This window comes from Mirounga angustirostris, unplaced genomic scaffold (assembly GCF_029215605.1).
Source record: "Mirounga angustirostris isolate CCGP_5_RB_7025 unplaced genomic scaffold, mMirAng1.0.hap1 SCAF_9, whole genome shotgun sequence".
Taxonomy (NCBI): domain Eukaryota; kingdom Metazoa; phylum Chordata; class Mammalia; order Carnivora; family Phocidae; genus Mirounga; species Mirounga angustirostris.
Window position 1 is genome coordinate 83,987,772 of NW_026991717.1, and position 19,080 is coordinate 84,006,851.

Consider the following 19,080-nt stretch of genomic DNA (forward strand, 5'->3'; position numbering starts at 1 on the left):
TCTACTTATCTTTGTAAACTTAGCATCTAGCCCACGGGCTTGCAATTAATAGGTACTTGGAACAAATCTATTGTTTAAGCCCAAGAGCTTTCTATGTAATAGATCCTGTCTTAAATGCTGGAAAGAAATATATGGTTAAGATGCAGTACCTATCCTCAAGAATTTTACATTCCAGAGAGGGAGACAGACTTGTAAACAATCACAACACAAGAGGACACATAAAAGGTTCCATGTGAACAAACAGGTAAACTTCGGAAAGTCATAGAAGACTTCACAAAACGGTCTTAGGTAAACAGGATTTTGACAAATGATCAAGGTCAAAGACTAAGATTATTTGTGTTTGGGTGATTAAGAGAGACAAAAAGAGGAAAACAGGTCTATATAACGGATGTTTAGGCAGAAAGAAATGCATTTTCAAAAGCACAAAATTGAAAACAGCATGGTATGTTCCATGTGGCTATGTGGCTGCAGTTTAGAATACACAGAGAGCTAGTTTCAGTGAAAATTAAATATGACCACTATGGCCTGTAATTTTCCCTTAAATCTTCAGTTTTCTGACTAAGAATAATCATTATTTTCTTAGGCTTTTTGCTTTCTTCATTATTAGAATTAGCTTTTATTTTGGAGATACCCCTTCCCCAAAGTTTGTTTTGATTTTTTAAATCATTTCAGCCATTACTATCTATACAATGGCCAGAGACAATGAGGCCACTCTGAAATGTAGATCATATGTAGTTAGCTAGGCTAATCCCTAGCAAACTCAAAACTGCCTAAGCAAATTAAAACTATTACCTATCCCTCACCTTCAGGATCTTCTGAAAATAGAAGATACCGAAGATATTACATTTCTGAAGACCAAAGCTCAATTTCTAGTTATTAATTGCCATTGCAAATTTGCATTGACCTACATAATTTTATGTGTAAGCGAAATTCACTTTTTTAACAAATGTTTCTGGAGTACCAGATGCCAAGCAGCATGTTAAGCTCTGAGGATACAGCAGTAAATAAGACTTTATGGTGTTTGTCTAAAGCATAAATCAAACACTAAATAAGTAATTACACGTTATAAATGTCGTAAAGAGAAATATGGGTGGTATGAAAAGTATATGCAGAAATCCAGAAAACTGGATTGAAAAAATTTCTTTCAGAGAAGGCAAAAGTTTAAAAAAGATATATAAGCATGACTTTTGAAGAGTTATGCTTCAGGTACATAGATTCCCCACCCCAATTCCAGTTTCCTACAGCAAAACAGAATATTCCATTACATTGTTTGATATATCACATGGGGAAATTAGGAGGCAGAGTGTCAAATTTGCAGATTTAGTGCCATTTCAATCTTAGAAGCCTTAGAGGTAGCATAGTATCTGCCTCACAGGATGTTTCAATAAATGGTCTGTGAGTGAATGAAAGAATCCTAAGATACTGATATATAAATGGATTCAGTAATGAGAAAATGTTTCCAAAGTCATCAATACAAAAAAGACTATGCTCCTAATGGACATTCTAGCCTTGTGTCTGAAGGGTATGACTGGTTAATGTTCTTTAACAATTATGTGGATTTCTAAAGGAAAAGAAAGAATACAAATTTTATCATACATTGTTATTATAAAATCATTTAAACACTAAAAATTAGCACCTGATTTCTTACCTTAACATCTGTAAACTGAGACACAGCAATATCAGGAATGTTGGGATGGAGAGCAGGCAGTTCACAATATAAGTTAGGAAAGCAAACCAAAGATCCCAGAAGAACTTGTGCTTCTACTCTTGGTGCCTAGGTATCAGATTTTTTAAATCTTTATGATGTATTTTATTATGTCATTAAATTACCAGAAAAGTTACTTTATGACCTAACCATATTAGAAAGAGAAGTGAGAGCAAAAGACAAAATTAAAAAGGAAACTGGAAATACAAAAACATTCAGATTTTCACCTATACTTTCCACATAAACTACTGTTATTCTCAATAAATAAAATGAACAAACAGCAGAGCTCTCCTTAAGAGCAGCAAAAAAGCAGAAATCAGCCACAGTTGACTGTAAATAATATATAGTTTAGCTAACAGCATAAAATTACCCTAATTTTGAGAAAAAATATAAATACTTTCATTTTAAAGGCAACTCAACACTTCATAACATATTGTACTAATGAGCAGATGACTCAATGTCACTAGATTATATTTGTTACTATCTAAGGATAGATAAAGTAACTAACGACTAAAACATTAACTATCTCTTCAAGAAACAAGCACTAGTCTAGATGGTTTTTGATATTATGCACATGAGAAAAGCACTGCCTATACTACTTACTAAAAACAGAATTTATGCTTGGCCTGCAGATGAAGGTAACTTCTCATCTTTTCTCCTTAGCTGTATTAAGCCATCTCTGAAGTATCAGCACTGAGCATTTCTTTTTCTTCTTCTACCTTCTTGCATGTCCACCAAACACCAACACCCACCTACTAATATATTTCTTTATTAACTAAAATACCTACAATATTAATTTATATGTTTAATGATACCTGCTAGAAATACTAAATGCTAAAACAAATGCTAGAACATGCTAAAACAAATATGCTAGAAATATAATACTTTTATTCACATAAAACAAGAATCTGCCTCCAAAAGGATTTCCCTATGTTCCTAAATGTTATTAGAGAGGCAGTGGAGTAGTACTTTATTATGATTATCAACAAAACAACTCATTTCCATATTTAAAAAATAATCCAGATTTGCAGATAAAAAGACAACCCCATAAAAGGGTTAGGGTAAGCTTGTAGATACCATGCCAATTTAAAATTAGCTATAGGGTGCCTGGCTGGCTCAGTCAGTAGAGCATGTGACTTCATCTCAGGGTTGTAAATTCAAGCTCCACGATGGGTGCTGAGATTACTTAGAAAAATAAAATCTTTAAATAAATAAAATAAAATTAGCTATAAAAGTGAAACTGATAAAAACCAATATTTTAAAAGAGATTAGCTAAGGGTTTTTCTTTAAAGTTGGATAAGGTAACTAAGAATGTTCAGGTATGTGGATATAATGGGAGCATACTGTAACGTGATTATAATTAAGAAAAGCAAAACCTAATCAATTATTTTGTAATCTGTCTGGCAGGGGAAGAAAGGAGCCGCCCATTAACAGAAAGATGATGATGTGTACGGGATCTAAAATGGAATCCAAAGAGGAAGACTGGACTGTGTATCTCCAACATCATCCAGAGGAAAAGACTAACCTTAACCTTACAGTAGAGACCAGGTGTCAGGTTTGATTCCTGCAATAACTTGTTTTCCTATGCAGTCTTTCTCATAGTCTTTCTCGCTAGTTATGGCTGTTCTTGCATAACTGGAGAAACAGGGTTAATAACTAGCTATAAACACAGGTTCTTCCCTTATGTGAACATTTCCACTGGGTGACTGCATCCAGTTTCATGGCTTACAATAACAGGTATAAGCTAATGTCGTCCAGCTTTCCATTTCAGTCCCGACATCTCCTTTGAGCTCCTGCCTTGTACATGCAATGGCCCTCCTAACATCTTCTCATGGATCTCGAATAGGCGGCTTCCTATACCACAAATAGAACTCCTTCTTGTTCACTGTTGGTCTTTTGTATAGCTCATGAGTGAAATAACATATATTAAACTGCTTTCTAAGTTACAAAATGATGGTCAAGTAGGACTGATTTTTCTCTCCCCCAAACTCTTAGTTTATTCTAATAGACTTTCAATTAATTGTTATTTCTCATTTATACTTTGTGCCAGAGTGCTCCTTCTCAAGTAGAAATCTGATCATGTCACTCCCTGTGTAAAATCCCTCAATGCTTACTCATTCTTTCCTTGGGATGAACTCTAATCTCTTTAGCACTATAAACCAGCTACTGTCTTCCTCTTTAGCTTATCTCTGCTAGTTACATATGAACATATTCCAACTATAGTGAGTTACTTGGCATGTCTCACAGCTCCATAACTGTTATCAAAATCCTCACATGCTGTCTCAGAGTTTAGAGTTTACTCCTAGAGCACACTTTTGAATTATCTCACCTCTGGTCCACCTCTTTTGCTATGGCCCACTGCCCTCTCTTTAGTTTCTTCCCTCCCTCAACTTGTTTCCTTAGATTTCCTCAATTTTAAATTTTGTTTGGCTTATCAGATTTAATCCATTTTTATAGCTCATGTGTCAATTTATCAACTAATTTTAGTACTTTCTTGTATTTCAAAATTTACTTAAAAAAAGCAACTTCAATTAAACTGTAAATTTTCCTGAACATCAGCTTGTTAAATTTATTAACAAGGGCTCCTCCTTTGTTGCTTTGTTAGTTGAGTCCTGTTTAACTACAGTCTGTTATATTACAAAGAACAGGAAATAAAAACTTACATTGAGAAAAGCCGAAGAAGCCACTCTACCAGCTGCTACAATAAAATCCATAATAAGCATTGTGGCACCAGGCAAACCAAGTGAAAAAAACTGAGGTGAGCAGTGCTTGATGATTGTATTGACAATATCCTTAGGAGTAAGAAAAGAAGGGGAAAAGAATATCATAAATTAATCTTGGGTATCAGCTAATCAATATCCTTAAAAATAGATAACATATGAAACAGTAAAATAGGCAATTACTATACATTGCCTAATTGGAAAGACTGATTTTAAATCTTCTAAATAATCCATGCTTAGTATTATATTCTGTCAAAGGAAAGTAAACTTAAAACACATTTGTTTAACTGACATCAATATAGCATTTTCCCCCCCACACGAGAGAGCAAACTGGAAGGCTCTTTGCTTCAGAGGGTTGAAAATATAAGGCCTACGTAGCATAAAACTGAACTGCAGAGTGGTTCCTTCTCTCATCTACTTGCTTCCATGTGAGATCTCTGATCTCTTAAGTTTCATGACCTATTATGTGGCAACTGGAGGAATTCTCCTTATTAGATAAACTGAAGTCCTTTGATGACAAATATCTAGCCTCAGAAATACAGACCAAGGCATTTTTGAGGGAGTATTCTTTTTTTTTTTTAAGATTTTATTTATTTATTCGACAGAGAGAGACAACACAAGCAGGGGGAGTGGGAGAGGGAGAAGCAGGGCTTCCTGCTGAGCAGGGAGCCCGATGCGGGGCTCGATCCCAGGACCCTGGGATCATGACCTGACCTGAAGGCAGATGCTTAACAACTGAGCCACCCAGGTGCCCCAACGAGGGAGTATTCTTTTTTTTTTTTTTTTTAAAGATTTTATTTATTTATTTGATAGAGAGAGTGAGAGAGCACAAGCAGGGGGAACAGTAGAGGGAGAGGGAGAAGCAGGCTCCCCGCCAAGCAGGGAGCTTGATGCAGGGCTCGATCCCAGGACCATGGGATCATGACCTGAGCCGAAGGCAGACGCTTAACCATCTGAGCCACCCAGGCGCCCCTGAGGGAGTATTCTTAACTTGGTTATTTATTCATTCACTTTGCCTTTGGAATTCAACATGAGGATGCAGTGTTTTATGCTGTATTACTCAATCTGATTCATCCTAAACAAAAGGTCTCTCTGTCAAGTAATTAAAGGTGTCATTTTGTTTGGGACATGTTTATAAGGTAGTACATTGTAAGTACTATTTCAAATTAATGTGAGAAGTATTTTCATTTTTCGGGAAGAGAGATATAATTACCTCTTTTGATATTAGTTTAATGTTCTTTAAATGAACTGCAAGTGAAATTTAACCACATTATGATTAAAATATTTCATTACCATGACTTATAACCTCCCATGGATTTTTTTTTTTTTTTTAATTTTATGGCCAGGATCAAGACTCCTGAATAATGTTCTAGAATCATATTTATGATTGGCTAATGTAATGACTGCACTGATACAAATGCCAAGTCAATAGAACTGTCACTATGCTAATATAATCTATGGAAATAAGAAAATATGATGTGCTAACTAACTCTTAAAGTGGAAAAAACCTCTGACTGTTGCATGACTAGATAAACAAATCCATATGCCTCGAGTGCCAATTATTAAGTAACAATTACAAAATGCCCAAGAATAAGTACATTAGGACATCAAAAAAACATGTCTGTCTAAGCAAAAGATGGCTTAATATCTTAAAAAAGCAAACTAGTTATTTTAACATCAGAGGAAAGATACATTTAATAAACAAGTTGATCCCCTAACTGTAACAGCTTTTCAACTACGTTTCAAGAACAAATGAGGTTACAAAACAGAAGAAACTTGTAAATAAAATGACTACATAAAAAGAGTATTTTTAATTTTAGACCTTAAAAGTTAAGAGTTAATCAAGAATCAAAGATAAATTTATAAAGCAATTGGTTAGAAAGTATATATTTACCTGATCAATATGAAGTAATCCACAATGCATTATATTGTAGAAATGTGTTAGAAAATCTCTGTTTGGAGAAACATCTTGTCTTCTTTTCATTGTATTACAGATAAGTTTGTAAGCATGTAATTTACCTTGTTTATATTTATCAGTCAACATGGTTGCCTACAATTTAAAAATGTTGGTTTTAATACTCAAAAACAAATACTGTTTAATTGAATATAGCAAGCAATATATTGTTTTCATTTATTTCTATGTTGGCCCAATTTCTTAATGAATCAATTAGGATTACTGAAACTACTATTACTATTAAAATGAAACAACACAGGTATGAAGAACCACATACTGTTTCATTTAGGAAAATGTACCAAACATATCAAATAATACTCAAAAGAATTAAATCTTTTTTTTTAAAGATTTTATTTATTTATTTGACAGAGAGAGCAAGAGAGCACAAACAGAGGGAGCTTTAGAGGGAGAGGGAAAAGCAGGCTCTCTGCTGAGCAGGGAGCCGGATGGGGGGCTCAATCCAAGGACCCTGGGATCATGACCTGAGCCAAAGGCAGACATTTAGCCGACTGAGTCACCCAGGTGCCCCAAGAATTAAATCTTTAAAAATATACAGCACATTCTGACACAAATTTGAGATTTACACTTCACTTAAATATAAAAGAAACATAATTCTATATACTTTTGTTTTATTACATAAGTAAAAATGATGCACCTGTATAATAATTTTGCTATGCCCATTCTCCTCTCTATATAACCCCCAATGACTAGTTAAAAACTAACTGTTCTAGAAGACTATACAAAAGCTAAAGAATCTATCAAATGTTTAAAACTGATTACATCGTATTTACTAAATGAACCTTTTAAATTAATGTTTTATATATTAAGCATACCTTGAAGAGCCAAGGTGTAAGAATTCTCAGTGGAGGAATCAAAACTGGTGGTGAAGGGGAGGTCAGGTTATCAGTTGAAATGCCAAGGTTATCTCTAATCTGTAATTTTCAAATAAAATGCAACAAACCAATAAAAGTGTTCTTCCAGTTTGTTTTACCTTAAACTTGAGTTCAATTCCAGTTCCTATCACTAATTATGTATTTAAACATGGATAAGTAACTTCACCTTGCTAGGAACCAGTTTATAGTAAGGGGGTGGTGGGTGGCAATGAGATCTAAGGCTTCTACTTCTTAACACTTTTCTTTCTTTCCCTTTTTTTTATTTTTTATTTTTTACCTTAGCTAGATTTTGCCAAAGTTCACAGAGGTAATCAAAAACTTGAGCATGTATTTCGGGATCCATAATAGCGTTGACATCTCCCAAAATGCCTAGCATTCTTCGCCACATTACAGTAGCAACATCAGCATGCCATCCTGTGAGTGTACCCCCTGCCATCACACTACAACATTCAGATGGAAACTCACTGATTTCTGTAGAAAAAAATACACTAGTGTCAGTAATTTTTCTAAAGAATTGGTCACAAAAATACAAAGGAGTCAAAATAACAAACTTAAATGTCTACAAAAGTGAATTCTTAAAATGTCAATATGCATTAGTGTTATTTTTTCCTGATAAGATCAAAACCTCACCAGTTCACAATTCCTTATTATGGCAGTAATTACTTATTCAATACCACCTGTACTAGGATTTACCTAAGGAGGAAATGATGCACATACTAGATAGAGAAATTTATAATTGATATAAAGATCATATTTATAAGTACATACTCCCTCTTTCATCAAATGGCTACTTCAGGTTATAGCATCAATTAATAGAAAATCTCAGGCTGAAGGCAGTTCCTATAGGAAGTCTTCATAAGCCTGTTTCTTTGTACTTACAACTTCCAAAGAAATATATTTCACAATTAAGTCAGGCCTAGCATTAAAAGGGATATCACAATGACATGGGAAAATTAACATTTTTACTAAAACTTAAACATAATCTAAAATTCTATAATGATATTTTTGTTTAATAAAATTGGCAAGATTATATGTAAGAAATATAGGTAACCTTGAATCCTAGCCTCATTTCTGTCATTAATTATGTGACTCTGTACAAATTACTTAATAACCTTCCTAAGGCTACACTTCCTCACTGTAAAATAGATGGTTTAGCTAGATATCATTATAGATCTTCTCCAGCTTAAGAAACATCCATTATTCTATTCAGTGTATATAATGGAAAAGGCAAAATAATTACTAAGTTAGTAAAGATTATTCCTACTTGATAATATCCCAGTGTGCTCATAATTTACAAGTTCACTGTAACTATATGTAAGTCCTTTACTCCTCATGTTTGACTTTTTTCTCTTTCCACATAAAGTGTATAATAACTGATTGTATTATCAAAAAGTTACCAAATTGTCTTTCACAATAATAAAAAATAAGAGTCTGGTGTAAACCAATGAAGTAAAACAAAAAACACTGCAGTTTTAACCATCACTGTTAATATCTCCCTACTCTACAGAACCTTCATTATATAGTGATAAATCAACTGATTTGTCTCTAACTTATCCCTCTCAAAAACAAAATTTTAAATAATTTAAATAATAAGATCTCCTAACACTGATGCTCTGAAAGGAAAAATGGCAAATATCTAATTTCCAAATATTGCCTAGGTCATCTGGAGTCTGAAGAACAGAATGGTGGAGCTTCTCATCAAGCTGCAGATCTTTCTGTTCCATGTGATCCATATTCAATGTGGAAGGAGAAGGTGTCTGTGACCTGGATCCCAGAGCCGAATGGATGGGAGAAGCACTTTCTGAACCTGTAAAGACAATTTCATAAAAATTACCATAAAGAGGCTATTCAACACACTCTACCTAAGATGTAATGCTTAAAACTCCAATAAAACACAACTGAACAGCATCAAAGGATAAAACAGGTTATAAATTGGCCAAAGAGGTAAATAAAATCATAATACAGTACAAGATTTTGTATCTAGGGGTCTCATTTGCTTTCTTCCATGGGACGCATCTGGAATCAGAACTGGACATACCAGTTCATAGAAGCCATCAGTGAGAGTGAGAATCAATGTCTACTCCCATTCCTGGTCCAGCTACAGAAACTCTAGGACCCACTGCTACTCTATTTCACTTACTTCAGACTTGGAGCAATTCAAGAGAAGAGGACCTTGCTCACTGTGGCTCACTGTGGCTCTTTATATGCTATCATTGCTGGCCTGGTGTCCAGTGGTCCCTGGTGGTCCCCAGTCTTCAGTCTCTCCCCCACCACACACACACATTCCCTCCTTCCCAATCCATTCTTCGTAAGGCAGCAAAAAAATTAAAAATCTAATCTGATGGTACGCCCTCATTTAAAATCCTTCTATGGATTTTATGGCTCTTTACTGGCCACAGCATAAGCCCAAACTTCTTAGTGTGTGGTTTTCCAGTCTTTCTGTAACTTTCTTACAGCTCCATAATTCCCCTAGTACTTTTAAGTTCTAGTCATAGAAAGTAAACTGCTGGTATTTATCAGAATATGTAGTATACCTCTGGCCTTTTCCACATGTTTTTCCTTTGCATGGACCCCTTATCCTGTTCTTATAGGTCTGGTTAACTTTTTATTTTTCAGGTTTCACCTTAGACAGTCCTTCCTGAGAAGCCTACCCAGCACTGATGTATCCAGGGTAAATAAGTAGCCTCCACTATTTGCACTTGTCCCCCACCTTATACCACTTATCACACTGACCTGAAACTGCTCAGTTTCAAATACCTTCACTAGTGCACATACTCTGTAAGAACAGGGATTGAGTCTGTGTTACATACTGATGCATTGCCAGTACCTGGTACAGTGTCTGGCACAGAGCAGAAGCTCCTGTTAAATTATGTATAGCATAAATTAATACTATATTGAACAATTTGTGGTGGTTGTATGGGAGTGCTACTAGTACCAAGCAAGCCCCTAAAATATTAGGTCTTTCCAACAAAAAATCAATAAAGAAAGATCAGCCTTAAATGACACATTAGACCAGATGGACTTAACTGATATGTACAGAACAATCCATCCAAAGCAGCAGAATACATATTCTTCTCAAGTGCACATGGAACATTCTCCAGGAGAGATCACATATTAGGTCACACAACAAGTTTCAATAAATTCTACAAGACTGGAATCATATCAAGCATCTTTTCTGACCACAACACTATGAAGCTAGAAATCGACTACCAGAAGAAAACCAGAAAAACTATAAATATATGGAGACTAAACATGTTACTAAATAACTACAGGGTGGGGCGCCTGGGTGGCTCAGTTGGTTAAGCGACTGCCTTCGGCTCAGGTCATGATCCTGGAGTCCCTGGATCGAGTCCCGCATCAGGCTCCCTGCTCAGCAGGGAGTCTGCTTCTCCCTCTGACCCTCCTCCCTCTCATGCTCTCTGTCTCTCATTCTCTCTCTCTCAAAAAAAAAAAAAATAAAAAAAAAAAATAACTACAGGGTGAATGAAAAATTAAAGGAAAAAAATATCAAGAAACAAATGAAAACAGAAATATGACATACCAAAATCTATGGAATGCAGCAAAAATGGTTCTAAGAGGGAATTTCATAGCAATACAGGCCTGCCTCAAGAAAAATCTCAAACAATTTAACTTCACACCTAGGGAAACTAGGGAAAAAAAGAACAAACAAAGCCCAAAGTTAGTAGGCGGAAAGAAATAATAAAGATCAGAGCAGAAATTAATGAAACAGAGACTAAAAAGACAATAAAGAAGACCAATGAAACTAAGAATATTCAACGCCCTCTACCTAAGACGTAATGCTTAAAACTCCAATAAAACACAACTGAACAGCATTAAGGATAAAACAGGTTGTAAATTGGCCAAAGAGGTAAATAAAATCATAATACAGTACAAGATTTTGTATCTAGGGGTCTCACTTGATTGATAAAAAATAAGAGTCTGGTGTAAACCAATGAAATAAAACAAAAAACACTGCAGTTTTAACCATCACTGTTAATATCTCCCTATCCTATAGAACCTTCATTATATAGTGATAAATCAACTGATTTGTCTCTAACTTATCCCTCTCAAAAACAAAATTTTAAATAATTTAAATAATAAGATCTCCTAACACTGATGCTCTGAAAGGAAAAATGGCAAATATCTAATTTCCAAATATTGCCTAGGTCATCTGGAGTCTGAAGAACAGAATGGTGGAGCTTCTCATCAAGCTGCAGATCTTTCTGTTCTATAGAATATAGAAGCAGGATATATCTCTAATATATATAGATAATCCTGTTCAGATAAAAATGACAATCCTTTACCTAGACCCACAAGAAGAAAAAAGAGCTCAAATAAAGTCAGAAATGAAAGGGCATTACAACCAATACCACAGAAATACAAAGGATCATAAGAAGACTACTATGAACAATTATACGCCAACAAATTGGTCAACCTAGAAGAAATGGATAAATTCCTAGAAATGTACAATCTTTCCAGATTGAATCATGAAGAAACAGAAATCTGAATAGACCAATCACTAGTAAGGAGACTGAATTAGTAATCAAAAACCTCCTTAAAAAACCAAAATTCCAGGACCACCTGGCTTCACTGGTGAATTCTATGAAACATTCAAAGGTGTCTATGTCTGCCACTTCCCCTGCTTGTGCTCCCACTCTCTCTGACAAATAAATAAAATCTTAAAAAAAAAAAAAAAAGAAGTCTTAACACCTATCCCTCTCAAACTCTTCCAAAAAATCGAAGATAGGAAAACTTCCAAACTCATTTTATGATGCCAGTGTTACTCCCATACCAAAACACCACAAAAGAAAATTAGAGGCCACTATCCCTAATGAACATTGATGCAAAAATCCTCAACAAAATATTAGCAAACTGAGTTCAACAACACATAAAAACAATCATATACCATGATCAAGTGGGATTTATTCCAGGGAGACAAAGATGGTTTAACATCCACAAATCAACCAATGTGCTACACCACATTAACAAAAGGAAAGATAAAAATCATATGATTATTTCACTAGATGCAGAAAGTATGTGACAAAATTCAACACCCATTTATGATAAAAAGTCTCAACAAGCTGGGTATAAAGGGAATGTACCTCAATATAATATTAAAGGCCATATATGACAAACCAGCATCTAGTATCATATTGAATGGTGAAAACTTGAAAGCTTGCCCACTATCCCCACTTTTATTCAACATAGTATTGGAAGTCCTAGCTACAGCAATTAGGTTAAGAAAAAGAAATAATAGGTACACAAATTGGAAAGGAAGAATTAAAACTGTCAGTATATGTTGACCACATGATACTACATATAGAAAACCTTGACGATTCCACCAAAAAACTGTTAGAATAAATGAATTCAGTAAAACTGCAGGATACAAAATTAATACGTAAAAACTCTGCTGTGTTTCTGTACACTAATAATGAACCATAAACAATCCCATTTATAATATCAAAAAGAATAAAATACCTAGGAATAAATTTAACCAAGGAGGTGAAAGATCTATACAGTGAAAACTATGAGACACTGATGAAAGAAACTGAAGAAGACACAAATAAATGGAAAGATATTCCATGCTCATGAGTTGGAAGAATTAATATTGTTAAAATGTCCATACCACCCAATACAATGTACAGGTTCAATGCAATTCCTATCAAAATACCAATAGCATTTTTCACAGAACTAGAACAAATAATTTTAAAATTTGTATGGAACAACAAAAGACTGAACAGCCAAAACAATTTTGAGAAAGAAAAACAAAGCTGGAGGTATCCTGCTCCCTATTTCAAATTATACTACAAAGCTGTAGTAATTAAAACAGTGTGGTATTGGTATAAAAACAGACACAGAGATCAACAGAACAGAGAGCCTAGAAAAAACCCATGCATATATGGTCAATTAATTTACAATAAAGGAGGGTAAAATATACAATGGAGAAAGGATATTCTCTTCAATAAATGGTATTGGGAAAACTGGACAGCTATATGTGAAAGGATGAAACTGGACCACTATCTTATACCATACACAAAAATCAACTCAAAATGGATTGAAGACCTGAAAACATAAAACTCCTAGAAGAAAACATAGGCACTAAGCTCCTTCACATTGGTCTTAGTGATATTTTTTAGATGTCTCTTCAGGCAAAGGAAACAAAGGCAAAACCAAAAACAAGTGGGACTATATCAAACTAAAAAGCCTCTACACAGTGAAGAAAACCATCAACAAAACAAAAAGGGAACCTACTAAATTGAAGCAGTATTTCCAAATCATATATCTGGATAAGGGCCTAATATATATATATGAAGAAATATATAAAGACCCATAGAACTCAATAAATATATAATACATAAATGAATATATATATGAAGAAATAAAGAAATATATAAATATATAAAGATCCATAGAACTCAATAAATATATAATATATAAAATATATAAAGAACTCCTATAACTCAATAACAAAAAACAATCCAATTAAAAAATGGGCAAAGGATCTGAATAGATACTTTTCAGAAGAAGACACAGAGATGTGTCAAGAGGCACATGAAAAGATGCTCAACATCACTAAACATCAGGGAAATGTAAATCAAAACCACAATGAGATATCACCTTACACCTGTCAAAATGACTATTATCAGAAAGATAAAAAAATAACAAGTGTTGGTGAGGAAGTGGAGAGAAGGAAACCCTTGTGCACTGTTGGTGGGAATGCAAACTGGTGTAGCCACTGTGGAACAAACAGTACAGAGGTTCCTCAAAAAATTAAAAATAGAACTACCATATGCTCTAGTAACTCCACTACTGGGTATATATCTAAAGAAAACAAAAACACTAATTCAAAGAGGTCTGCATCCCTGTGTTCACTGCAGCATTATTTACAATAGCCAAGGTATGGAAGCAACCTAAGTGTCCGCTGAAGGATGAATGGATAAAGAAGATGCGGTTTTTATATACAATGGAATACTATTCAGCCACAAAAAAGAATGAAATCTTGCCATTTGTGACAACATTGATGGACTTGGAGGGTATTATGCTAAGTGAAATAAGTTAGACAGAAAAAGACAAATACCATATGATTTCATTTATATGTGGAATCTAAAAAACAAAACAAAACAAAACCCAGACCCACAGATACGGAGAACTGACTGGTGGTTGTCATGACAAAGGGGAGGGCGATGTGGAATGGGAGAAGAATTAAGAAGTAAAAACTTCTAGGGGCACCAGGATGGCTCAGGTCAGGATCCTGGGGTCCTGGGACTGAGTCCTGCCTCGGGCTCCCTGCTCAAGCGGGGAGTCTGCTTCTTTCTCTCCCTCTACCCCGCCCCCTGCTCGTGCTCTTTCACTCTCTCTCAAATAAAAAAGTAAAAGCTAAAAAAAACCCCAAAAAACTGGAATGGATAACCACCCATCAAAGGGCATCAAACTATAGTGAGAACCAGAGTAAATTTGGATCATACAGTGGAATCCCTAATCTATGGGCTACCAGCTGCTCAGGATCCCTCTGGTCACTACCCGAATCTTGCAATAATGTGACCCCGCATTTCAGGACTGAATTTCTTAGATCCTACTCATCATATATTTGACCACATAAAAAATTTGCTGAAAAGCATAATTTACTGTATAAATATAGAATATTAGTATATTGATAAATAGGCCTTCTATTAGGCAGTATTCTCTACAGTTTCTATAATAAATATTTTGTCAAAAATCTATAAAAATCTGGGCTGACTCTGAAAGTGAAAAGAAGATAGTACTTCTCAACTATTTTTTGGTTATCTATTTAAAAACTGCTACAGGAAATGCAGTGATGGAAACATATATACAATTTTGTACACAATATTAGGAGTTCAGCTAGTCCGCTGAAACTTACCATGTAGACTCCAGGTCAAGAAACTCTTACATTAATGCATTTTTTTCCTCCATTGTTACATACTGATGAATGAAAACATAATATTTAAACTCTAATAAGTAATACTTAAAACCTATCAAATAAAATCCTAAACAGATTCTTTGGTGGCTTAAAAAATGCACTTAAGGAAGACATTCCCTTGAGTAACTTTACCAGTAACCGTTGCAACTTCAGCGGAGAAAGCTTGCTGATTAAGACTGCTTGTTTCAGAATCTATCTGAAGTGTGGTTAGACTAGCCACTTCCTGTTCTTCAGCACTCTGATGATGGCCAGAACCTGAATCCACATCAGCAGAGGATGTAATCCCAGCATCAGCCCCAAAGCCAAAATCTAAAGGAAGAAGAAATGCTAGTCACCGAAGTCTCAACTACAAAAGAAAAGTATTTACAAAAGAGACAAAGCAGGGTGCCTGGGTGGCTCAGTCAGTTAAGCGTCTGCCTTAGGCTCAGGTCATGATCCCTGTGTCCTGGGATCAAGCCCTGAGTCAGGCTCCCTCCTCAGCAGGAAGTCTGCTTCCCGCTCTGCCCCTGCCTCCCCCCCACTCGTGCTCTCTCCTCTCCCTCTCTCAAATAAATAAAATCTTTTAAAAAAAGAGAGACAAAGCTACTTCAGCAAAATGATTAAACATTAACATGCCCCTTAAATCTATTCTATTTACATACCTCTCAGACAAGTGCAAATAATGTTAACAGTTTGCAGTTTATAATTAGAAACACATTTTTAAAGGTTCTCATAGCTTATTACTAACAACAATAAGGACAAAAACCAGACACATATGATGTATCATCACAATTCTTATCCAGGTTTTCTGATAGCTGGTAATATGCTTTTCAAGAACTTTATAATCTCTAGCACAGGTATATATAATAAAAATGGCACATATGTGGTAAAAACCATTATTGTCTTAAATCACATATTCCGTTCTGAGATCATAGTAGTATATAATCCATGAAAGCAGTAAACATATTTCTCTAATGCATCTCCCAGCTCTTCACTAATTTGGTTCCCAAGGTTTTCGTGTTCTTTTTTTAAATTTTGGTACTCTTCACTGCCAAGTGTAACCCAGAATTATAGCAGAAAAGCTATGTGGGAGTGACACACCACCAAGATAGTGGTTCTATCTAGTGATAGATAACTAGATAGTGGTTCCCAAATCACCAACTCATAGCTATGATTGTTCTTTATTCTAATGTCAAGCCCACTCTAATTTTTTTTTTCCTTTCTTTATGTTTGGTCTTAAAATATCATTTGTTTTATGAAAGGACAGTGGTTTTTGTTTTTTCAGTGGCTTTAGTTTGGTGAAATAGAGTGGTCCTGACTTGAGTTCCCTAAAACTTCCTTTGGAATTTCACTGAAAAATGAAATCAAAGTATGTGGGAACCCTTGTCTAGTAACATTAGAGAAGAAGGTGATGGTTACATAATCCGTAAGTCAGTCTCAAACAGAAAACAATCAACAAAAAAAACCATATCGCTCAAATAGAAAAAGATACTTGCTGTCAAATTTTCGGCCATCATATTGGAAAGCGCTGAAAGAATCCGAATGACTATCAGAGCTGATAAGATCACTGCTCCCTGCACTGGCAGGAGAAGTCCATTCAGAGGGCACACCTGGGTCATCAACAGGGCGCATCTGGTTTTGCTTATTTAGAATATCAGGGAGGTCTTTGGGAATTTCAAGACTGCCTGGACTACTTCCTCTTCTTGTCATAGTCTAAAAATTCAAGAAACATCTCACTATTAAAAAAACTTATTCTCATTAAACATCTGAAATCTTGAATTTCCAAGACAATTACCACAATAAAAGTTGAGATTTAGGGTCTGAAGTTGGAGGAGGTAAAACCGAACATCTATGTAACTGTATGGAGCCATAACCTGAATTACTGTTGGTTTGTCTAAAGTAGAGATCCAGTTATGATATGGTGTTGGGCCTAAGACTCTTTAAGCCTCAAAAGGATCCATGGGGTGAAGTTAAGAGAGTAGGAAGAGCAAAGTATTCAAATAGAAAAAGCAGCAGCAAATAGTAGAGACAGTGGAGGGAGGAAGGAATGATGGCAAAGAGGTTATTCTATAATGATTATATATAATGATTCTATTATTTTTTCCCATTCAAGGAAAAAAACTAAACTAAAAATAAAAGGGAAATGTAATGGAGCTACAGACATTCACAAGTTCAAATCCAAATGGAGGGGCCCCTGAGTGGCTCAGTTGGTTGAGCATCTGACTCTTGATTTTGGCTCATGTCATGATCTCAGGATCCTGGAATTGAGCCCCGTGTCGGGCTCTGTGGTCAGCAGGAGGTCTGTTTGAGATTCTCTCTCTCCTCCCTTTGCCCCTCCACCCCCCTAAATAAAAACCTTTTTAAAAAAATCCAGTGGAACGTGACCATTTAAAAAAAGCAATTCCACATATATTTATCTTTCCTTAACAATTAAAAGCATTGGGCGCCTGGGTGGCTCAGTTGGTTAAGCGACTGCCTTCGGCTCAGGTCATGATCCTGAAGTCCCAGGATCGAGTCCCGCATCGGGCTCCCTGCTCGGCAGGGAGTCTGCTTCTCCCTCTGACCCTTCCCCCTCTCATGCTCTCTATCTCATTCTCTCTCAAATAAATAAATAAAATCTTTAAAAAAAAAAAAAACAATTAAAAGCATTATTAGGGGTAAAATTGCTTCTATTCTCATTCTGCCATAATTCTAATAAAACAAAGGTAACTTTAAAATCTATTCTGAAGTTATCTGTAATGAATAAGCAATCAATATTTATGTTATCAAACTTATGGGAGTTGGGTCAGAAGACTTCTCTTGTTATCTTTCTTGCTAAGGGTCAGCAGTGGGCAGGAAGGTAACCTATGAGCAAAGGCAAAACACAGAGGGAAGACTCAGAAGGTAGGGGCTTATACCTAAGTGGTTAAACAAATAGGTATTCTAATCTTTTATCCTGGTCCAAATTATAAGCCTATTTGTTTTATGTCTTTAAATAAAAAATATTATAAAAGTATAATTTAAAATCTTAATTCAAAAAAGGGGTAAGTTTTAGAGGAAGATTATTCTGAATAAAAATTTACAAACACACACACACACACACACAGGTATATATCTTTTAGCTTTAGCTTCTCTAGTCTCCTTGCTAAACCAAATAAATAAAATAAAACAACACTTACTGAGGCATTACCACTTCGAAGCCGTTCTGCTATAAACTCATCCATCAGATCAGGAACATTAGCATTGCTGCTGCCAATATCACTATTAAGAGGGGGCAGTTTTGGGCTCATGTCCTCTTTATTGACTAAAAATAAATAAATAACTATATATAGTGAGAAAAGACTTAACTGCATTTCCTGAATTTGAAACAAACAAAAACAACCCAAAACAAATCACCTATGCCATATCAATTATTTGCCAAACATGCATTTATGAATAATTTCTCTCCTTTTAGATTTAATTTTAGGAATTAGTAAATTGGTATTTATTTTATTTAACTAAGCAGATGTTAGTCAATCTTCAGTATAACCTTAAACAGCAAGAAAGCTTATAGATAAGCACTAGTTGGAGTTAGGTTAATATTGCCTATAAAGAAACTGGTATATTTATCTTTCTTCCTGCCTCTATGCTTCTATTTAGAGCTTTAATAACTTAGAATTCCATTCTTCCCAAGGAATATTTACAAGGAATCTATCCCTTGAATCTATGTACATCTCAGTGGGATATAAATGCATTTAAGTTTAGATAAATAAAAAATCTGTAATTGTGACACAATGTCATTTCTGTTCACTACAAAGTCTTAATATTATTGCTTTAAGAAAAAAGAGGTTTATTTTCACAAAGGTTTTTCTGTAAAAAGAAAACCCAAAAAGTTATTTTGATTTCTTCATGACTACATTAACAAGAAAGTT

At 35.0% G+C, this 19,080-nt stretch overlaps 1 protein-coding gene across 8 annotated transcripts in view; it reads right to left on the reverse strand.

Moving 5' to 3' along the window:
* Positions 1-19,080, reverse strand: part of RALGAPA1 (Ral GTPase activating protein catalytic subunit alpha 1) — a 250,249-nt gene that overhangs the window by 117,349 nt on the left and 113,820 nt on the right. For all 8 annotated transcript variants that reach the window (XM_064570955.1, XM_064570956.1, XM_064570950.1 and 5 more), the window contains 9 exons: positions 18,349-18,473; positions 16,687-16,903; positions 15,344-15,520; positions 8,927-9,079; positions 7,550-7,743; positions 7,213-7,311; positions 6,320-6,475; positions 4,369-4,497; positions 1,649-1,774 (listed from right to left, as the gene is read on the reverse strand). In XM_064570955.1, coding sequence (XP_064427025.1) covers positions 1,649-1,774; positions 4,369-4,497; positions 6,320-6,475; positions 7,213-7,311; positions 7,550-7,743; positions 8,927-9,079; positions 15,344-15,520; positions 16,687-16,903; positions 18,349-18,473 — 1,376 coding nt within the window. The remainder of the gene's footprint in view (positions 1-1,648; positions 1,775-4,368; positions 4,498-6,319; positions 6,476-7,212; positions 7,312-7,549; positions 7,744-8,926; positions 9,080-15,343; positions 15,521-16,686; positions 16,904-18,348; positions 18,474-19,080) is intronic.